The sequence below is a fragment of the Pholcus phalangioides genome, unplaced genomic scaffold (assembly GCF_987345545.1).
Source record: "Pholcus phalangioides strain wild (caught in Gottingen) unplaced genomic scaffold, Ppha-v1.0 ptg000013l_1, whole genome shotgun sequence".
NCBI lineage: Eukaryota > Metazoa > Arthropoda > Arachnida > Araneae > Pholcidae > Pholcus > Pholcus phalangioides.
The window spans coordinates 8,484,499-8,501,272 of NW_028301606.1; the positions used below are offsets into that span (position 1 = coordinate 8,484,499).

At 35.7% G+C, this 16,774-nt stretch overlaps 2 protein-coding genes across 5 annotated transcripts; both read left to right on the forward strand.

Moving 5' to 3' along the window:
• Window positions 1-24: 24 nt before the first annotated feature.
• Yip1d1 (Yip1 domain-containing 1) lies at window positions 25-6,088 on the forward strand. Its single transcript, XM_089240671.1, has one exon. It carries the CDS (start codon window positions 191-193, stop codon window positions 1,070-1,072), a length of 882 nt encoding a protein of 293 aa, XP_089096797.1. The 5' UTR covers window positions 25-190; the 3' UTR covers window positions 1,073-6,088.
• A 1,643-nt stretch (window positions 6,089-7,731) lies between these two features.
• On the forward strand, window positions 7,732-16,235 carry MED21 (mediator complex subunit 21). 4 transcript variants are annotated; one of them, XM_089240672.1, is made up of 3 exons: window positions 7,732-7,838; window positions 13,657-13,741; window positions 15,491-16,235. In XM_089240672.1, the coding sequence occupies exon 3, from the start codon at window positions 15,530-15,532 to the stop codon at window positions 15,950-15,952; it is 423 nt and encodes a 140-aa protein (XP_089096798.1). In that variant the 5' UTR covers window positions 7,732-7,838; window positions 13,657-13,741; window positions 15,491-15,529; the 3' UTR covers window positions 15,953-16,235. The 4 variants fall into 4 exon arrangements, with proteins under 4 accessions (XP_089096798.1, XP_089096801.1, XP_089096799.1 ...); XM_089240673.1 differs by lacking the exon at window positions 7,732-7,838 and adding an exon at window positions 8,038-8,172; XM_089240674.1 differs by lacking the exon at window positions 7,732-7,838 and adding an exon at window positions 13,313-13,496.
• The last annotated feature ends 539 nt before the right edge of the window (window positions 16,236-16,774 follow it).

The window sequence follows — 16,774 nt, forward strand, 5'->3', positions numbered from 1 at the left end:
CGTAACTACAACTACGAATGAAGTTTGCCAAACAAAACAGTGACGTACGTGCGAATAATAATTCGGCTTTGAAAACTATTTTTTTCTGTCGTGTCGTGAAACGCGTGGGAGTCGTAGTCCTTGTTGAAAGTTTTTTTTTTTTAACATCGTTTCTGTGATTTTGAAAAGAGAGACACTCTTGCTCCACATCATGGCTTCTTCATCCAAAGATCCTAAAGACGGTTACTATGGTGAGTTTCCATGGCCAGCCCAGCAGCAGCAGTACCCGGATAACGGAACAGGGCAACCCGGTTTTACTTACGACTTTGGGTCATCCGATTTCGGTGCTCAACCCCAGTTCATGAAATTCGATTACGAGAACAACGCGCAGCCGTCGACATCTGGGCTGTATCCGTCTCTGAACAGCGGCGGCGGCAGCGTCCAACAGCAGCAGCCTTCGTATCCGTCGTTTCCTCCACCAGCCCAGGGATCGACAATACCAGCTTACACGGGCAGCATACTGACCCCGGATCTGAACGCGTTCACCAGGCAGAAGCTGACGGACGGGGACGACGACTTCGACGACGAGCCGCCTCTCATGGAAGAGCTCGGCATCAATTTCGACCACATCATGCAGAAGACGGTCGCCGTCCTCAACCCTTTCAGAGACACCGACGCCGAGATACTTCAAGAGACTGACCTGGCTGGACCGCTGGTATTCTGTTTGACGTTCGGCTCTTTCCTTCTGCTGAGCGGGAAAGTACATTTCGGTTATATCTACGGGATCGGGGTGCTGGGCTGCCTGTCCATGTACGCGCTGTTGAATTTGATGAGTGAGTCCGGGGTGTCCGCAGGCTGTACGGTTAGTGTCCTCGGATACTGCCTCCTTCCGATGGTTGTCCTCTCCGGTGTGTCCGTGCTGTCCTTGAGGGGAACTTTCGGTATCGCATTGAGCGCCATGGCAGTTTTGTGGTGTGCTCTATCGGCTTCAAAGTTGTTCGTCACGGCTCTAGCTATGGACCATCAGCAACCTCTAGTTGCTTATCCGTGCGCTTTACTGTACGGGGTTTTCGCTCTGCTTACCATATTTTAAAGTTTATTTGTATTTTTTTATACAGTGTGAACGAAAACACACACACGATTTGACCCATACATGCAGTAAAGCCGATCTTCATTCATGAAAATGATTGACTTGAATGATGCTGATTGTTTTGTGAAAGTGTGATGTAAAAATATGTATTTCAATTATTCATTTCTTTGCAAATTAACTACAATTTAATATGATACGAGTGATGATTTGTGTATTTATTGTTAATATCTAAAGTATAATGGTAGTGGTTAATTTTCCATGAGTAGGATCAGTGCCAATGCGACACCTTTTTAATGCCAAAATTGGAAACCCTGAGTCAACGGCATACTTTGTTAATTCAATTTTTTGTGTAACTTTTTCAGTTTTCCAGCATATGTCAATTGATTATCATACATACCACATATTGGATTGATTCATGTAATAAATTGTATTTTTGGGGGTATTATATGTGTTATTTTTCTGCCATCTTGAATTCAATGCCGCAAAAAAAGTTCACACATTAGCTGACCATTCTTATGGAAAATTAACCAAAGTAAAAACAACCAAAAAATTTATTTTGAAGAGAAGTGTTTACAAACGCTCACAGAATAGCATCTTTTTAAATTAGGTGATTGTTATTATACAAACGCCATTCTCAGTGCTTCCATGTTATAGCACCCTTGCAATTTAGGATTTTGGCTGAGCTTATGAAGTGAGAATATATATAAAGAAATAAGAGTAAATAACAAAACCGGGCGTGACAAATCCAAGACTAGGGCCTATAAAATCAGTTTTGGCACCAAACATTTTCTATACGTGATTGCTGTAGCAGATGTCTAAGAATGACATTAAATATTCATATCGAGGTGTCTTTTAACATGAAAGGTTATTAAGTCTTGGGAAAAAATTCAGAACTGTTTTTCTTGGTGGTGGGGACTATTTTTTTATTTTATTATAGAACCCTTGAACAAAACATTGAATAATGTTAAACTATCATTCTATTTATACTAAAGAAAAATTTGACGAGATTTAACCCATCTTAAATCTGTTGCTTGTCAATTCTATCTCGGAGACCCGCTATGTCAAAGAAGTACCCAATTCTCTTAATCTCAGTCTGGCATTATACTTACCAATCCTGTTCTAGAAAACTCACAATTATTCACCCAATCATTTTCACAAAATGCTGTTATTTGAATAGAAATATGAACACACTACACCGACTCAATTGAAAAAAAATCTTAATCTTAGGATTCAACTAGTATTGAGCCATTTACATGCATGAGGTGTGGGACAAAAGTGTGATCATGACAGGCACAAATGCTAAATTGCTGAATCCCAGCTGTTATATTTCGATGTACCATCAAACCATAGCTAGAATGGTAGCATTATACTATTCTGTGAGTGTTTCAAATGCTGTATATTCAGTAACGTTAAAAAATCTAAAAAAAATACTTCAATGAGGACAGCAAATTTATATTGTCAGAAAGGTAGATCACATTCTTCAGCCAACATAATTCATAAGTTTTTCCTCCCTATGCTTCACCTGTTTGAATGAATGACACCTTTATGAGTTATGCCCAGCTGTTGTAAAAAAATGTCACTGAAGCTGGTAAAAGATAGAAAACAACTAATTGGTCTCATTGGCCAAATGACACTGGTAATTTGATGTATGACTATTGACAGTGTGATGGATACCCGTGAAATTATTTTATCTTGTGAAATTGTTACCATCTTCCATTTAGATCAGTGTTTCCCAAAGTGGGCAATATCGCCCCCTGGTGGGCGATGGAATGGTCCAAGGGGGCGATAGAACCTACTGATTTAACATAGGATCCTATGGGTTTACTTGAGTTGGGGGGCGATGAGAGGAAAAAATTTCTGATGAAGGGGGCGATGGAACAAAAAGTTTGGGAGACTATGATTTAGATCATAGTTTCCCAACCTTTTTGTCCTATCGCCCCCTTCTTCAGAAATTTTTTCTCTCCCATCACCCTCCCCAACGCAATCTAACCCATGGGATCCTATGTTATACCCGTAGATTCTAGTGCCCCCTCAAGGGGCATTAATGCCCACGTTGGGAATCACTGATTTAGATCAAGAAAGTAATCTTTCAATTCGGTCTTATTTCTGATCCGATTCTAACAATTCCAATAACTAACAATGATGTTACAAGAATGGAATGCAAGACAATACAAGAATGCTATCTATAATTTATAACACGGCGATTCTAAATTCATGGGACAAACTTAAGATGACACCTAAACAAGCGTTATTGGTCATGGAATGTGTATTCATATTGCATTATCAAAGGCGGTAGAGAGGGTGTTTTTAAAGAGTGCACAACAGCACTTCACAGAAAACAGCCATGAATCATTTGAGGGTGCATCTTCAGATTGGAGTTTGTTTTTTTATTGGTGCAAGGACCATCAAGGTTATACGTGCCAAACAATGACCAAGCTGTATAATGATGTGGTCGAATTTGCATTAGCCAGATTGCGCCATGAGTATATGTACATTATAATTTCCTGCACCCTTGAATGGTTGAGTGCACTTATTGCATAAAATCTGGCGTAAAAATATGGTATTTGCTTTTGGTAAAGTGCAAGTTCATTCCATGAATTTAGAATCACCCTGTATGCTGCTGTATATGTTAATAATTTGCATCTGAGTTAATCTTTGCTCTTATTTGTCATTGCACAAAAAATCACTCATATAATAAAATTTTTCCCCCGTTTATTTTATTTCGAAAATCAGTCATTGGAAATTTGTATGTTTATCCTAGACATTCATAGTCACCAAAAGTAGGGCTTGGCAAATTCCAAGCGCCAGGTTACCTTGGCTACTAGAATACTGATATTTACACCTAAAATTTTCTGTGTATATTATTATATGATCACAGTGGGCAGGCCGCTGATGAGTGAGGAAGTGTGAGTTGCTGCATTTTTGCTTTTTTTGACAAAATGGCAGAAAAAACTTGAATAATGCTGCTGCATTAATTGTGATGGAGCTGCCAATTGCGACACAGAACCTCTTGGTAGTTGTTGTGCTAGTTGTGCTATGTAGTGCATACTGGTGATGACCATATGCCACTGGAGTCAAAGAAGACGGTCAGTGTGACTTTGACATTGTATCTCCTAAAGACCAAATCCTCAGTCAAAATAGAATGAACAGATCCAGTGCTAATGCTCACCTTGTCTGCAAATTCTCTGAGCATGATTCGACGATCCTGCATCACCAAATCACTTGGTCAATAATGATCTTATTTCTGGATTTTGGGAACTACACCAGAATGTACTTCATTCTCTGTTGATGTGTGGCCATGTTTGAAGTGGTTGTACCAGTCTTTATTTCTTTCCCATTTCTTTATTTCTAGAGGTCTGTTGAATTTCGCGCATTGTCTCCACTCGGGAATTACCAAGCTTTCACACAAAATTTAATGCAGTAGTCTTGTGTGGAAGTTTTTCCCTGCCATTTTGTCAAAAACAAAAATACAACGAAGCTCACACTTCCTCATTCATCGGCAGTCTGCTGGCAGCTTCTGCAGACAGGAAAAAATTCAAGCATGCACACTAAGATCACCTACATAGGTGCACCAAACTACGCTTCCCTAGCTTCGTTGGTGGATGCACAAAAAATTATGGTTGGACTCTTTCTGAACAAACCTAGTACAGGCCATCATTGGTGTGTGCTACCTGCTTTTCAGACAACATATCCTTGATTGCATTGTTGCATTGAGCCAATGAGGATCTGAACGTAAAAAAACATTTTATTAAAAAAATATTGAAGTATGATACACTGCAAACTCTGTTAGAATTTGAAATAGTTTTTGGAACCGATTTAGCATCCCCGATTTGCAAGATTGCATGCAAACATAATGCTTAATTATGCCTGAATAATTGTTCAGAAGGGAAACATTTGCTCCAGTGTGTATGCAAGCATTAACAAGCATTTAAAACCTTGGAGCATGTCCTCACTCTGCAAGTTTTAAAATTATCTATATATCTATTGGTGAAGAAGTTATTGAAGATCATAGATTACTGATTATCTTCCAAGTTGAACACGGAAGTAGTCATACATAATTTGCTGTTGTGCCAAGAAAGTGGTTTGAGAAATTGGAAAAAGTGTTATTAAAAACAACTTGTGAACTGTATAAATTTTTAAAATACTTTTTCTTTCATACAGTTATTGATTGATCTGAGTACTGGAATTATTTCTTGCGATAGTTTAGATGAAGTCTTTAGTTTTCTTCGCGTCATTTTATTTGTCATCAAAAGTTACTGATGTGTGACATGGTTGGAGTCGACCAATGAAGTCGAGAGTTGATTAAAATTTTCAGCGTCACAGAAATTTTTCAGTGACTGTAAAAAAATGTCACACACATATATATATGACTGGGATTTTTAAATTTTCACAGTTCTCTTGAAATGCACTTCTTCATGCCTTATCGAGGTAATACAGTGATCTCTCACTTATGTGTGGGTCCAAGGGAACAAGGGTGAAAGATGCATAAATGAGAGGCATATAAATAAGTAGCATTATTTATATATTTAACCGGTATTTTTATCTAGCCGGTAGTGCAGAAAAATCATTTCATAACTTAGAAGCATATCAGTGAGATGATGAAGTCATGGGAAAGTTTTGGAAGTTCTCTTGCTACCCTAGAAATCATGTCTTGCAGTTTGAAAACTCCTGGTTATGAAATGTATGCTAAATTTTGTTTGAAAGAGGTTCTGTAGAAAATTCGGCAACATGTTTTTTAAATTTTTTTAACCTTATTTTTGATGCTACTGATATCGGAATTGAAAAGTAAAATATTGTGACAGTTCTGGGGAAATAATGAGTACTGTATGTTCTTCCCCAAATTTGCGAGAAATTCTAAGAAATCAACAATTTTCATGTTATGGATTGTTCTTTTATCAATATGTATTCTGGTGATTGTTATTTATATGGAAAAGATCTTTGTATGGGTGTTTAGTATTAATGAGATGAAATTGGGCTAATCAAAAATGTCTCCGTGTAAATAAAGCAATACTTTTCTCATTTCCCTTATTTTCAATTGAAATGAGTAGCACCAGTCGTATAAGATTTCAAATTTTTTTTTGCTGGCAGTAAAACTGAATGGTTAATTATTGTCTTGTATGAAAATCTTTTATAGAGGTTATATAAAATCCCCAAAGTAAAATATGCCGAAATGTGCGACGTACGTCGCCGAACAACCAGTGCTGTTGCAGAACAATCTGGAAGAATTTTAAGAAAAGTGTAGAAAAACGCTATTATGTATATGCAAGCTTTACATTTTTTACGTGGAACATTTTAAGTCAGCTGAGGGCTTGTTGCAGAACAATGCAAAGCATTCTGCTTTGGGGTATAAAATATTCTAAAAAATAATTTTGTGGGGACTCTAGTTTGTAGTCCTTTAAGCAAACTCTTACAAAGAAGCAAATGAGACTCTACCAACTTCTCCTGTAGTGTTAAAGATGCTTGGTTAGTCACATTTGAATACATACAAATTTGAGGTCACTAAATTATGGGGTCTCCCTGCACCAATTTTATTCCCTCGGTTCTTGAATATTAAGCTAATGTACAAAATATTGGGCCTTTGGTACCATCTATTGACAGACTACTACTTAACCATACATGCCCCTTCCGCAGATCCCCCTAAAAACATATATATTATCAGAGTTGTGCATATTTCATGTTCTACTGGTGGTGCCATCTGTTGTCCGTATTTTTAAGTAAATATGGTAAATTCCAGAATTTTCATGTTATATATCATGTGGAAGGTTTGCCTGCTCTCTGCAGAGAGACTTTCAAATGGAAGACTGGCTCGCATTCACGCTTCGATGTTGGAAAATCGATAGACAGGACAATTCTCATCATTTGCTTTTTTCACGCTATAAATTAACTATAGAAGGGCCCGTGGAAAGCCTGACAGGAGGGCCCCGAAAGATCGCAGTCTATGGGCCCTGCTCCAGGATGTGGGGGGGGGGGGGTCATCAATCAATCAAAGTCTTTGTTTTAGCAGGGTTTTTGGCTACAGCAAGGCCCTCTCCCTGCATCTGGTAGAGATTTTCTACGTTAAAAGGGAAAAATATTAATCATTGCAGACTGATAGAAATTAAGAGCAAAAAGGAAAACAAAAAGAAGGGAAAGGAAGAGTGGGATATATCTTGAGCTACACAGTGCTACGATGCAGCACTTCTAAAGATAAAGGCCCTCTATTTTGGGGGTCATGTATTTATAGATCATTTTGTACTTGTCGGTTTATCTGGACGGCTATTGCTCCACTCCAACTGGTGCTGTTTAGGGAGAATTTTTTAAATTTATGGTAGCGTTTATCAGGGTCTGGCTTCAAATTCAATCAAGCCGCCAAATACAGATTAACGTCTAGGCCGACTTTTACGGCTTTAACTAGCAGTAAAAAAAAGAACCTTCCAACATGAATTTGTCGCCATCTATGGTTTAGAAACAGTACTAGTTGACAAGGTTTTTGTTCTGAAACACGATGTCAGCACAAGTCCTACAATTTTTTCCTGTTTGAAATCATTTATGAAGTTCTCAAATTTCTAAATAGATGGCAGCAACTTTGTTGAACTCAAGTCCCGAGATCAGGCGTGGGAAAGCAGAACATATGGTTTCAAAATGTTCAATATTATTGTTTGTTGTACGGCTAGTCAAAGCCGTCCCACACGACTTCAAAGAAGGTACCCTGATAACTCAATAAATTAGGAAAGAGATTTCTAGGAGGTTAATCTGTAGAAACAAAATAAACGTGGTCTGAGTAAAAGAGGTGAGTTCATGAACGGACGTGTTGTGTTTGCTCTTCGTGATTGAATTCTTTGTTTTGTGAATTTGTATTTTTTTTGCTCTAACAATTATCAAGTTAAGGAATATAGATTGAAAGACAGGCCTATTGTGTCGAACATTAGTGGTACCAGCGTTGGGTTAGTTGTCATCGAACAACGTCGGAAGACGTTTTCTAATTTCATACCCGTATTGAATACTTAATTTCAAGTTGTCTTCAGTTATTTATATGGCTTCGTAAATTGAAGCCACCATAGCTCTGGCGATAATGGCGGCAAGTTTAATGGAGACTCAAGAAGGGAATGGTAATGCAAACCAAGGTCAGGGTATTAATTTCCCTGTATGGTCATCTAATTATTCTGATAATGAAATAATAGATTTTTCAACAGACATCACTAGCTTCACCGTGAAATATCACGGAAATACCAGAATTCCAACGTCCAGACCTAATGATCTCAGAAGAAACTTTGTTAATATGATCAGCAATTCAGATCAAATTACTGAAATAAGGGTAGCCAAGAGCGGTGATCTTTTTGTTACTACTAATTCTGCATTGGTGGCGAAGGAGCTACTTAACATCAAAACTATCCTTGACATTCCAGTTGTTAACTCACTTCTAACCGATACACTATCTTCAAAATATATTGTGAGGAATATTCCAGTTGAAATTCCATTAGATGAAATTGCTAATGAGTTAATTCTAAATGGTTTTTACCCTTTGAATATCCGCCATATTCTACGAAACCAAATTCAGACACCAACTATTATTATTATTGCACTAGGGACTTCTGTGCCCATTGAACTTAAATTATGGTATCAGATCTTTAAGCCACAAAGATTTATAGAACGACCTTCCATGTGTAACAAATGTTTCAGTTTCTTTCACAAATCAAAATTCTGCCCAGTCAAGTCTCAAATCTGTTTATATTGTGGTGGTAACCATATTGCCAAAGATTGTGATAGTGAAAAGAAATGCATTAATTGTTCATCACCAGATCATCTTCCTACTGACAGAAATTGTCCAAAATATATCCATGAACAAAAAATTCTCAATTACAAGTCTGAACATAATGTGCCTATTCATGTAGCGAGGAGATTCTGTAAGCCAAATGAGATGTCATATGCCACTAGAGTGCAAACTTCGTCTCAACACATAGATTTATCTAATATCAAAAAAGATATCCAATCTCTTGTTGCAAAAGAACTGGCAGAAATAAAAGAATCAATAATGCTGGAAATCAAACAGTCTGTAGCTGAAATAATTACACAATCATTGAAAGAAATTGTACCAGAAATCATCTCCTGTATATCTAACCAGCTTCAGCCTATGTTAAAAGATCTTGTTAATTCTTCAAGAAAAAGATCGGCTTCTTCTGATGATCAATTGAGAGATGCAATTAGTTTCAATAGCACCATTTCTGAAACTGTTAAAGACAGACATGGTTCAAAGAGAAAGTCTTAACCTGTTTTTATATTTGATTTTGTGTCACATTTACTCATTGCCAAACTAATTTATAAATACTACTTTATTAAAAATTTACTTGAAGATTCGGTTTGAATCACACATGACTAACATCCATAGAATTCTTCAATGGAATTGTAGAAGTATTAAAAATAAGAAATATCATATTCTTCGTTTCATGAATGATTTTGATATCATGTGCTTCCAAGAAACATTTTTATCTGATGAATTATATTATTTACCTAATTTCCAAATATACAGATGTGATAGACTTAACAGTGGGAGAGGAGGTGTATTAATGGCTATCAGAAATAAGTTTCCATCAAACATTCTTTTCAAATATAACTCATCTGGTGTTGAAGCTCTTGTTATCAAAATTTATTTGCAGAATTTTCATTTCACCATTGTAAACTTATATATATCAGATTCTTCAAATATTATTAACGTCATGAATGTGATTTTTGATCAAATATCTCCACCTTTTGTTATTTTGGGTGATTTTAATAGCTCACATCCTGCATGGGGCTCATCCAGAACTGATAATGCTGGTCGTCAGCTTTATAATTGGTATCTTCAGAATTCTATTGGGCTAATTCAACCGCTTGCTCCAACTCATTACTCTTCACAATCTTCCAACTCAATTGATTTGAGTTTTTGTAGTACCGATTTAATTGGAAATATTACTTGGTCATGTGGTAACTCTCTGTATGACAGTGACCATATTCCAATAACATTAGAATTGAAAACTCAAGCAAGATCTACATCCATTATTCATAAATACACTAGTTGGAGAACATTTAATGACAGTCTGAATAACTATGATGAAAATATTACTTACTTTAATTTTGTGAAAAATAAACACATGGAAGCTCAAAGATCTTCAAATCGTCATCATTTCAAATACAATGACTACTTTGATGCTAATCTACGTATGCTGCTAATAGCAAAGAAACGATCATTTCGAAAATACAGGAGATGTCCATGTCAGGTATGCTGGATTAATTATAAGAAAAACTCAGCTATTTTTAAAAGAACTCTGAAAAATCAAAGAAATAAATCATTTGAAGATCAACTGTATAAACATGCAGCCTATCCAAAAATTTTTACTATTTTAAGAAGACTGAAAGTTATTCACTCCAAAGTATATGAAGATGAAAATTTGTTATTCTGTCATAACAATACAGTCATCAGTGATCCTTATAAACAAATTGAACTCTTACAGCAAACCCTCATCAAACCTTATATCCATAAAGACTTCGATTTTTTTTGTGGCCCTTGTCAAAACTTTGCCACAGATATGAATTCTCCAATACAAATTTCAGAATTGAAGACAGCAATTATTAAATCACCACATACAACTCCAGGTCCTGATTCAATTAACAGCAAGGCCTATTCATTAATTCCAGATGATCATCTAAAATTCCTCAATTCTGAACTTAATGAGATTTGGTCATCAGGCACCATTCCTTCGGATTGGAAGCAGGGAAAGATAATATTTCTTCTCAAACCCAACAAGACACCTACTTGCCCTTCATCATATCGACCACTTACTCTCACAAACACAATTATGAAGATTTTTGAACGCATTGTTTTATCTCGATTGAACTGGATATCATTGAAATATAAACTGTTCCCTTCAAACACATATGCTTTTAAATCTAAATCTGGGACACAAAATTTGTTAAATGATTTAAAGTGCAATATTGTCAATACTTTCAAATCTAAAGAGATTGGAATTTTAGTTTCTCTAGACATAAAGGGTGCATACGACTCTATAATACATTCTGCTCTTATATATAAACTTCAATCCACAGGTTTTTGTGGTGAATTTATTGCTTGGTTGAAAAGTTTCTTATCTGAAAGAAAATGTTATATTAGTTGGAGAAATCACAAGTCAAATCTAATCAATTTTGATAGAGGCCTTCCTCAAGGATCAGTTATATCACCATGGCTTTTCAATTTATATATGAATGATATGTTTGCTCAATTACCAAGTTCTATCCATCAATTTGTTTATGCAGATGACATACTGTTATGGTGTAGTGATAAAGACATTAAAATCTTAGAAAATAATATAAACAATGCATTGTTGAAGATTACTGATTGGTTAGGAAAATGGGGTTTTACCCTATCAGTTGAAAAGTGTTCATATAGTATATTTACAAAGAAAAATGTTATTGGTACTTGTAATCTGGCCATTAATAGGAACCCTCTGTCATTAGTACAAAACATCAAGATTTTGGGTGTCATCTTTGACCAGAAACTTACTTGGAATCCTCAGGTTGATCACATCCTAAAAAAAGGAATAAAAACATTAAACATAATTCGGATCATTGCTGGTCGTCTTAGAGGAGCCCCTGGTAGCAAACTCCTTGCTATTGCATCAAATATCATTTGCAGTTTTTTCAATTATAGTTCTTTACTCTGGCACAACTGTTCACAAAGAAATTTAAACAGATGTGCAGTATTATATCGTCAAGTTCTCAGAATTGCAGCTGGATTACCCATTTCAACTCCAATACCATTATTATTAAGTATTTGTGGCAAACCTCCTTTTGAACTAATGATTATGAAATCTGTATCAAGACAAATTATTAAAGCCAGAGCATCAACGTACAACACTAGCTTCAAATTCATTAGTGCCAACTTAAATAATACAGCTGTGACTTCTTCTCTACCCATGTTTAGTTCTTCAGTCATAAATTTCATCCAGGACAATCATCTACTCATACCAGTTCAACCTATAGTTTTTGCTAATCCACCCTGGATCATCTCTAATATATCGTATACTACTGATGAACTGCCATTCCAGATTACGACAGATCCAAACTTGGTCAACCCTTTATTTCAACAATACGAACAATTACATTGGTCTAACTCAATTATAATTGCTAGTGATGCATCCAAATCAGTTCATACAACAATAGGAGTCTTTTGTAATAAAAATATGAGAACTTTCCAGGCTACAGTTCATGACTCTTCTTCTGTTTTTACAGCTGAGTGTCTTGCCATTGCTGTTGCTGCTTCAAAATTTATATCTGAAAAACGTCACTATGTTATATTATCAGACAGCAAATCAGCAATTTCTGCATTAGCCTCCGTAAATCCAAAGTCACATTCAGCCATCTTTACTACACATCTCTCTTTAATAGATGCTTCTAGCCGGGCAGAATTCATTTCAATTGTCTGGTCACCAGGTCACAAGAACATCTCCTACAATGAAATTGCAGATAAACTGGCTCGAACTGCTGCTAATAATGCAAACCCTACTTTTCCAGATTTTTCATATGTTGAAGATGTGCTGAATTTGCTTGAGAAGTCATGGAACATCCACATTGAACGATATTTCAGATATCAGTTTCTTTATCCACTTGCATCACGTTTTTTTAATACTATTAATAAATATTCACCTTACTTTACGAAGAGAAAATATGAAACATTATTTTACAGATTATTGTCAAACAGAGCCCCAACTAATGGTTATCTGTGCAGAATTAATCAGAAAGAGACTGCGAAATGTGACTATTGTGATGATCAAGAATCAAATGATCACTTCTTTTTTATATGCAAACATTGGAATAAATATCGCAATACCTTTTTCCAAAGTATTGGTATAAGAAATAATCAGAATTGTAATTGGAGAGCTATGTTTATTGCTCCTCCAAAATTATTTGTCAAAGGATTGGAAGTGTATTTATCTAAATGTAATAGATTCTGATTTTTTTTTTTCCTTCTCAAAATTTGATAATTTGATATACATCCTGTTTTGAATGGTCAAATTTTTTTTTTTTTTTCTTCTTTCTCTCTCTCTCTCTCTTTCTTCCCCTCAAGTCCCTGATTAATCTGATGTAAATATCACTGATTTGTTTTTCCATCTACTCATGTCTTGCAAACATCGTTATAATTCTTGTATATATATTTTTTTTATAATACATTTGTCTATTTTATGGAATTTATTTTATTTATTTTTATTTTTTTCTTAATGTATTGTGATTTTTGTTATGAATAATTATGTTGGATCATACAAGTATGATTGTTTTTCTTGTATGTAGCTATTTGGTTTGATGCGAGAAAATTTCTTGTGCTGTATATATTGTGAATTTGATTTAATATTTGTACAATTTGTGATAAAGCTGTGTACTGGTATGGGTTTTGTATAGGTGGTATATACAAAGTGAATGGGTATAGTTATATATATGTTTGTTATTTTATAATTTTCTAAATGTATGGTATTTTCCATATATGTTGATGTATCAAAAATTTTTTTCCTACCCTAAAAAACTAACAAACTAACACATTAACCTTGTATATTTCTTTTTTTTTACCCGTCCTAAAACCCTAGGTTGGTACAAAAGGACGTAAAACAAGTCAAGTCAAGTCAATAAATTAGTTTAATCTTTGAATTTTTACACGCTCGTTATTATTGAGTGAGTTGTTTTGCCATTATTATTTTTTTTTATTAATTTGAAATAAGTGTCGCAATCAATAATTATTAGTTTTTATGTTTATACGGTGGAAATTACGAACTCAAATATGTACTTTCAGTGTTTAGACCAAGGGTGCTCGGGGCCGCCACGGGAGAGTGGGAGCCACTTCACTGGTTTGAAAACGTGTCGCGGGGCACTTAAGTGATCTGTAAATGGGAACAGCTTTGTCGTATAAGGGACAGGTTGGCGATTTTCCGGCGATGTCTTTTTTTCGGTGCCAAACATGTCCGACGACCCCATCAAAAGTCGCCAAGGCCGATAGACACATTACGGGCGCCGAAAAAAAAAATCGCCACCGTAGAAAACAATGAAAGCAATATGAAAAATGTCACGAAACACAAGAGAAATGGAAACATAAATAGGAGCTGGATTGAGCGAGCATAAAAATGCTAAAAAACCAACAAGCATAATTATAAATTAAAACCCAGACTCTCTTTACGGGAATCCAGGTTCTTATAAATAAACAACGGTCCTGCATGTTGTGTAAATAAATATAATCTATGTATTATAAATTAAAACCCGAACTCTCTTTCCGGGAATCCAGATTCTTTTAAATAAAATAAATAAGAAAAATAAAAATGATATAGAGGCATCCTGTGTATGTAGAAAAGAATAAATATTGGAAAATATTAAAGGTACAACCTGAGGGAAGAGATATCCAATAATTAATCCGACCCACATACTACATTATACTGTATATGCGGAAGGAAGAGAAAATAAACTAATCTCCCAGCGGTTTTTCAAATCATTCCAAACGCTGCGGCTATAAGGCGACGTCATTTGGAAGAAAAAAAGAGAATGAAAGGGAGAAAACCTGTTTGAAAATGGCAGTTGAAAGTTTCAAAAGACGTGCTAGAAACAATGGAAAACAACCACCAGCGCCATCTCACTGTATTTTTTAACACCCTCGGGCTGGAGCTCCGTCCATGGGTAAAATCATGAAAAATGAAGATTCATTCCATTATGCAACATTGTACCAGCAAATGCAATGCAGTAATATCCATAGCAATGCTAAATAAATTGAATAATGTACGACTACAAGCTTCAAAAGTGTACTTTGAATGGTACAAAATGGGTACTGGAGAAAAACAAACACCATGATAGAACATGTGTTCCCTCAACATTTCAGCTGCCCATTTCAGCATGTTTTGCAATTGTATTAGTTAAATACCTCCATTGCAGTCAAAATGACTGCTACCGCCATTCTTCATTTATCACTGAACTAAACCTAGGACCTTTACATTTTCAAAGCTTAAGAGCCCTAAGAAGGTGAAGAAAGTCATGAAATTTCACTACCTGAGATGAATCATTTGGGTGTAATCGCATGTCAAAGTAGCTTAGTGGTCAAAAGACTGCTTCCGTTGTTCTAGTGATAAGTGAGCGACCGAATGATTGAGTAACAATCACTTGCCCATTCACACACACTCTATCTCTGTTCCTCATTCACTCACAGAAGTCATTATGGTGAACTGTTATGGTTGAATAAATGCGTTAAATTGTTAGTGATTGCATAAATAAATTTTGCCAAAATAAATTTGGATTTTTAAATTTGTTTTGCTGAAATGAAAAGATCAAAATGATATATATAAAAAGTGGGAATTGAACTTCTCAATAATAATTGCTGCTGTGACTTTGTATTATTAATATTTTTTTTTGAAATAAAGATGTAATATACTTTATTTTTTCTAGGTTTTTGACTGAGTTCGAATCAGAAGTCCGGAGAAAGGGATGGCTGATCGTTTAACCCAGTTGCAGGATGCAGTAAATGCCCAAGCCGATAACTTCTGTAACAGCATTGGTATCTTACAGCAGTGTTCGACACCAAGTAGTTTGTGCGCCAGCGAATTCGAAAAGTCTTCTCCTAAACCTCAGGAAGATTACGGCCAGACATTCGCGACCTTGATCGCCCGAACTGCTAAAGAAATCGACATACTGATCGAGTCTCTCCCAAGCGAGGACTCCTCACCTGAACTCCAGGCAGCCAGTATCCGAAGGCTTGAGCAAGAGAACCAGGAAGCTGCCCGGCGGCTCGAAGAGGTTGTTCTGCGTGGGGAGAGATTGCTCGAGCAGATAAGACAAGCGCTCCACGATATTGCTCATTCTCAGCTCGAGATTCAGAAGCTTCAGGACTCTGCAATTTCTGCAAAATGAGGGCGGAGAGCCTTTTTTTTTTTTTCTTAGATGTGTGATATGAATGTTGTATTTATCACGTGCTGCTGCGAACAACATTCATGTATTGATCATAACTATTTTTTTAAAAAGTGAAACGTTACCTGCGCATAGACATGAATAATGTAACATTTTGTTTGTGTGTGATAGTTCTTTTTTATATTTTTTTATAACCTTCGTTATAGGAAGTGAGGTATCCCAGTTGTCACAGCTAGTATTGTATGGAAGGAAATTAAAGTATACATTATGTATTTTTGGAGGAAAATGTATCCTGTGAAATTAGCTGATTATGTTTCTGTTGTCATTCAATGAATAAGATTCTCTTGGGGTAAGGCAGGGTCTTCAACCTTTCACAAATTGCAGCCAAATTTGAACTTCCCAAGAAGCCAACGGGCCACCATACTGCAGTATTTATAATTGTAAGAAGAATCATATTTTTATATATATGGACCCCAAAATTGGAAATTTTTATTTGCTCTGAAATTATTTCTTTCATTGATTCTGGCGTTATTTGTTTCGCTTTTTGTTTTGGTACAGAAATTCACTGGTTTTGAAAATATTTCTGTCACATACCAAAGTTATTTCTGTCACTGATTGTTTCTTTCTTCCACTGATTCCGAAATTATTTCTCTCACTGATTTCGAAATTATTTCTCTCACTGATTTCGAAATTATTTCTCTCACTGATTCTGAAATCATTTTTCACTGATACTGAGATTATTTCTGTCACTGATTCTGAATTTTTTTTCACTTATTCTGAAATTATTTCTCTCACTGATATTTAAATTATTTCTTTCATTGATAC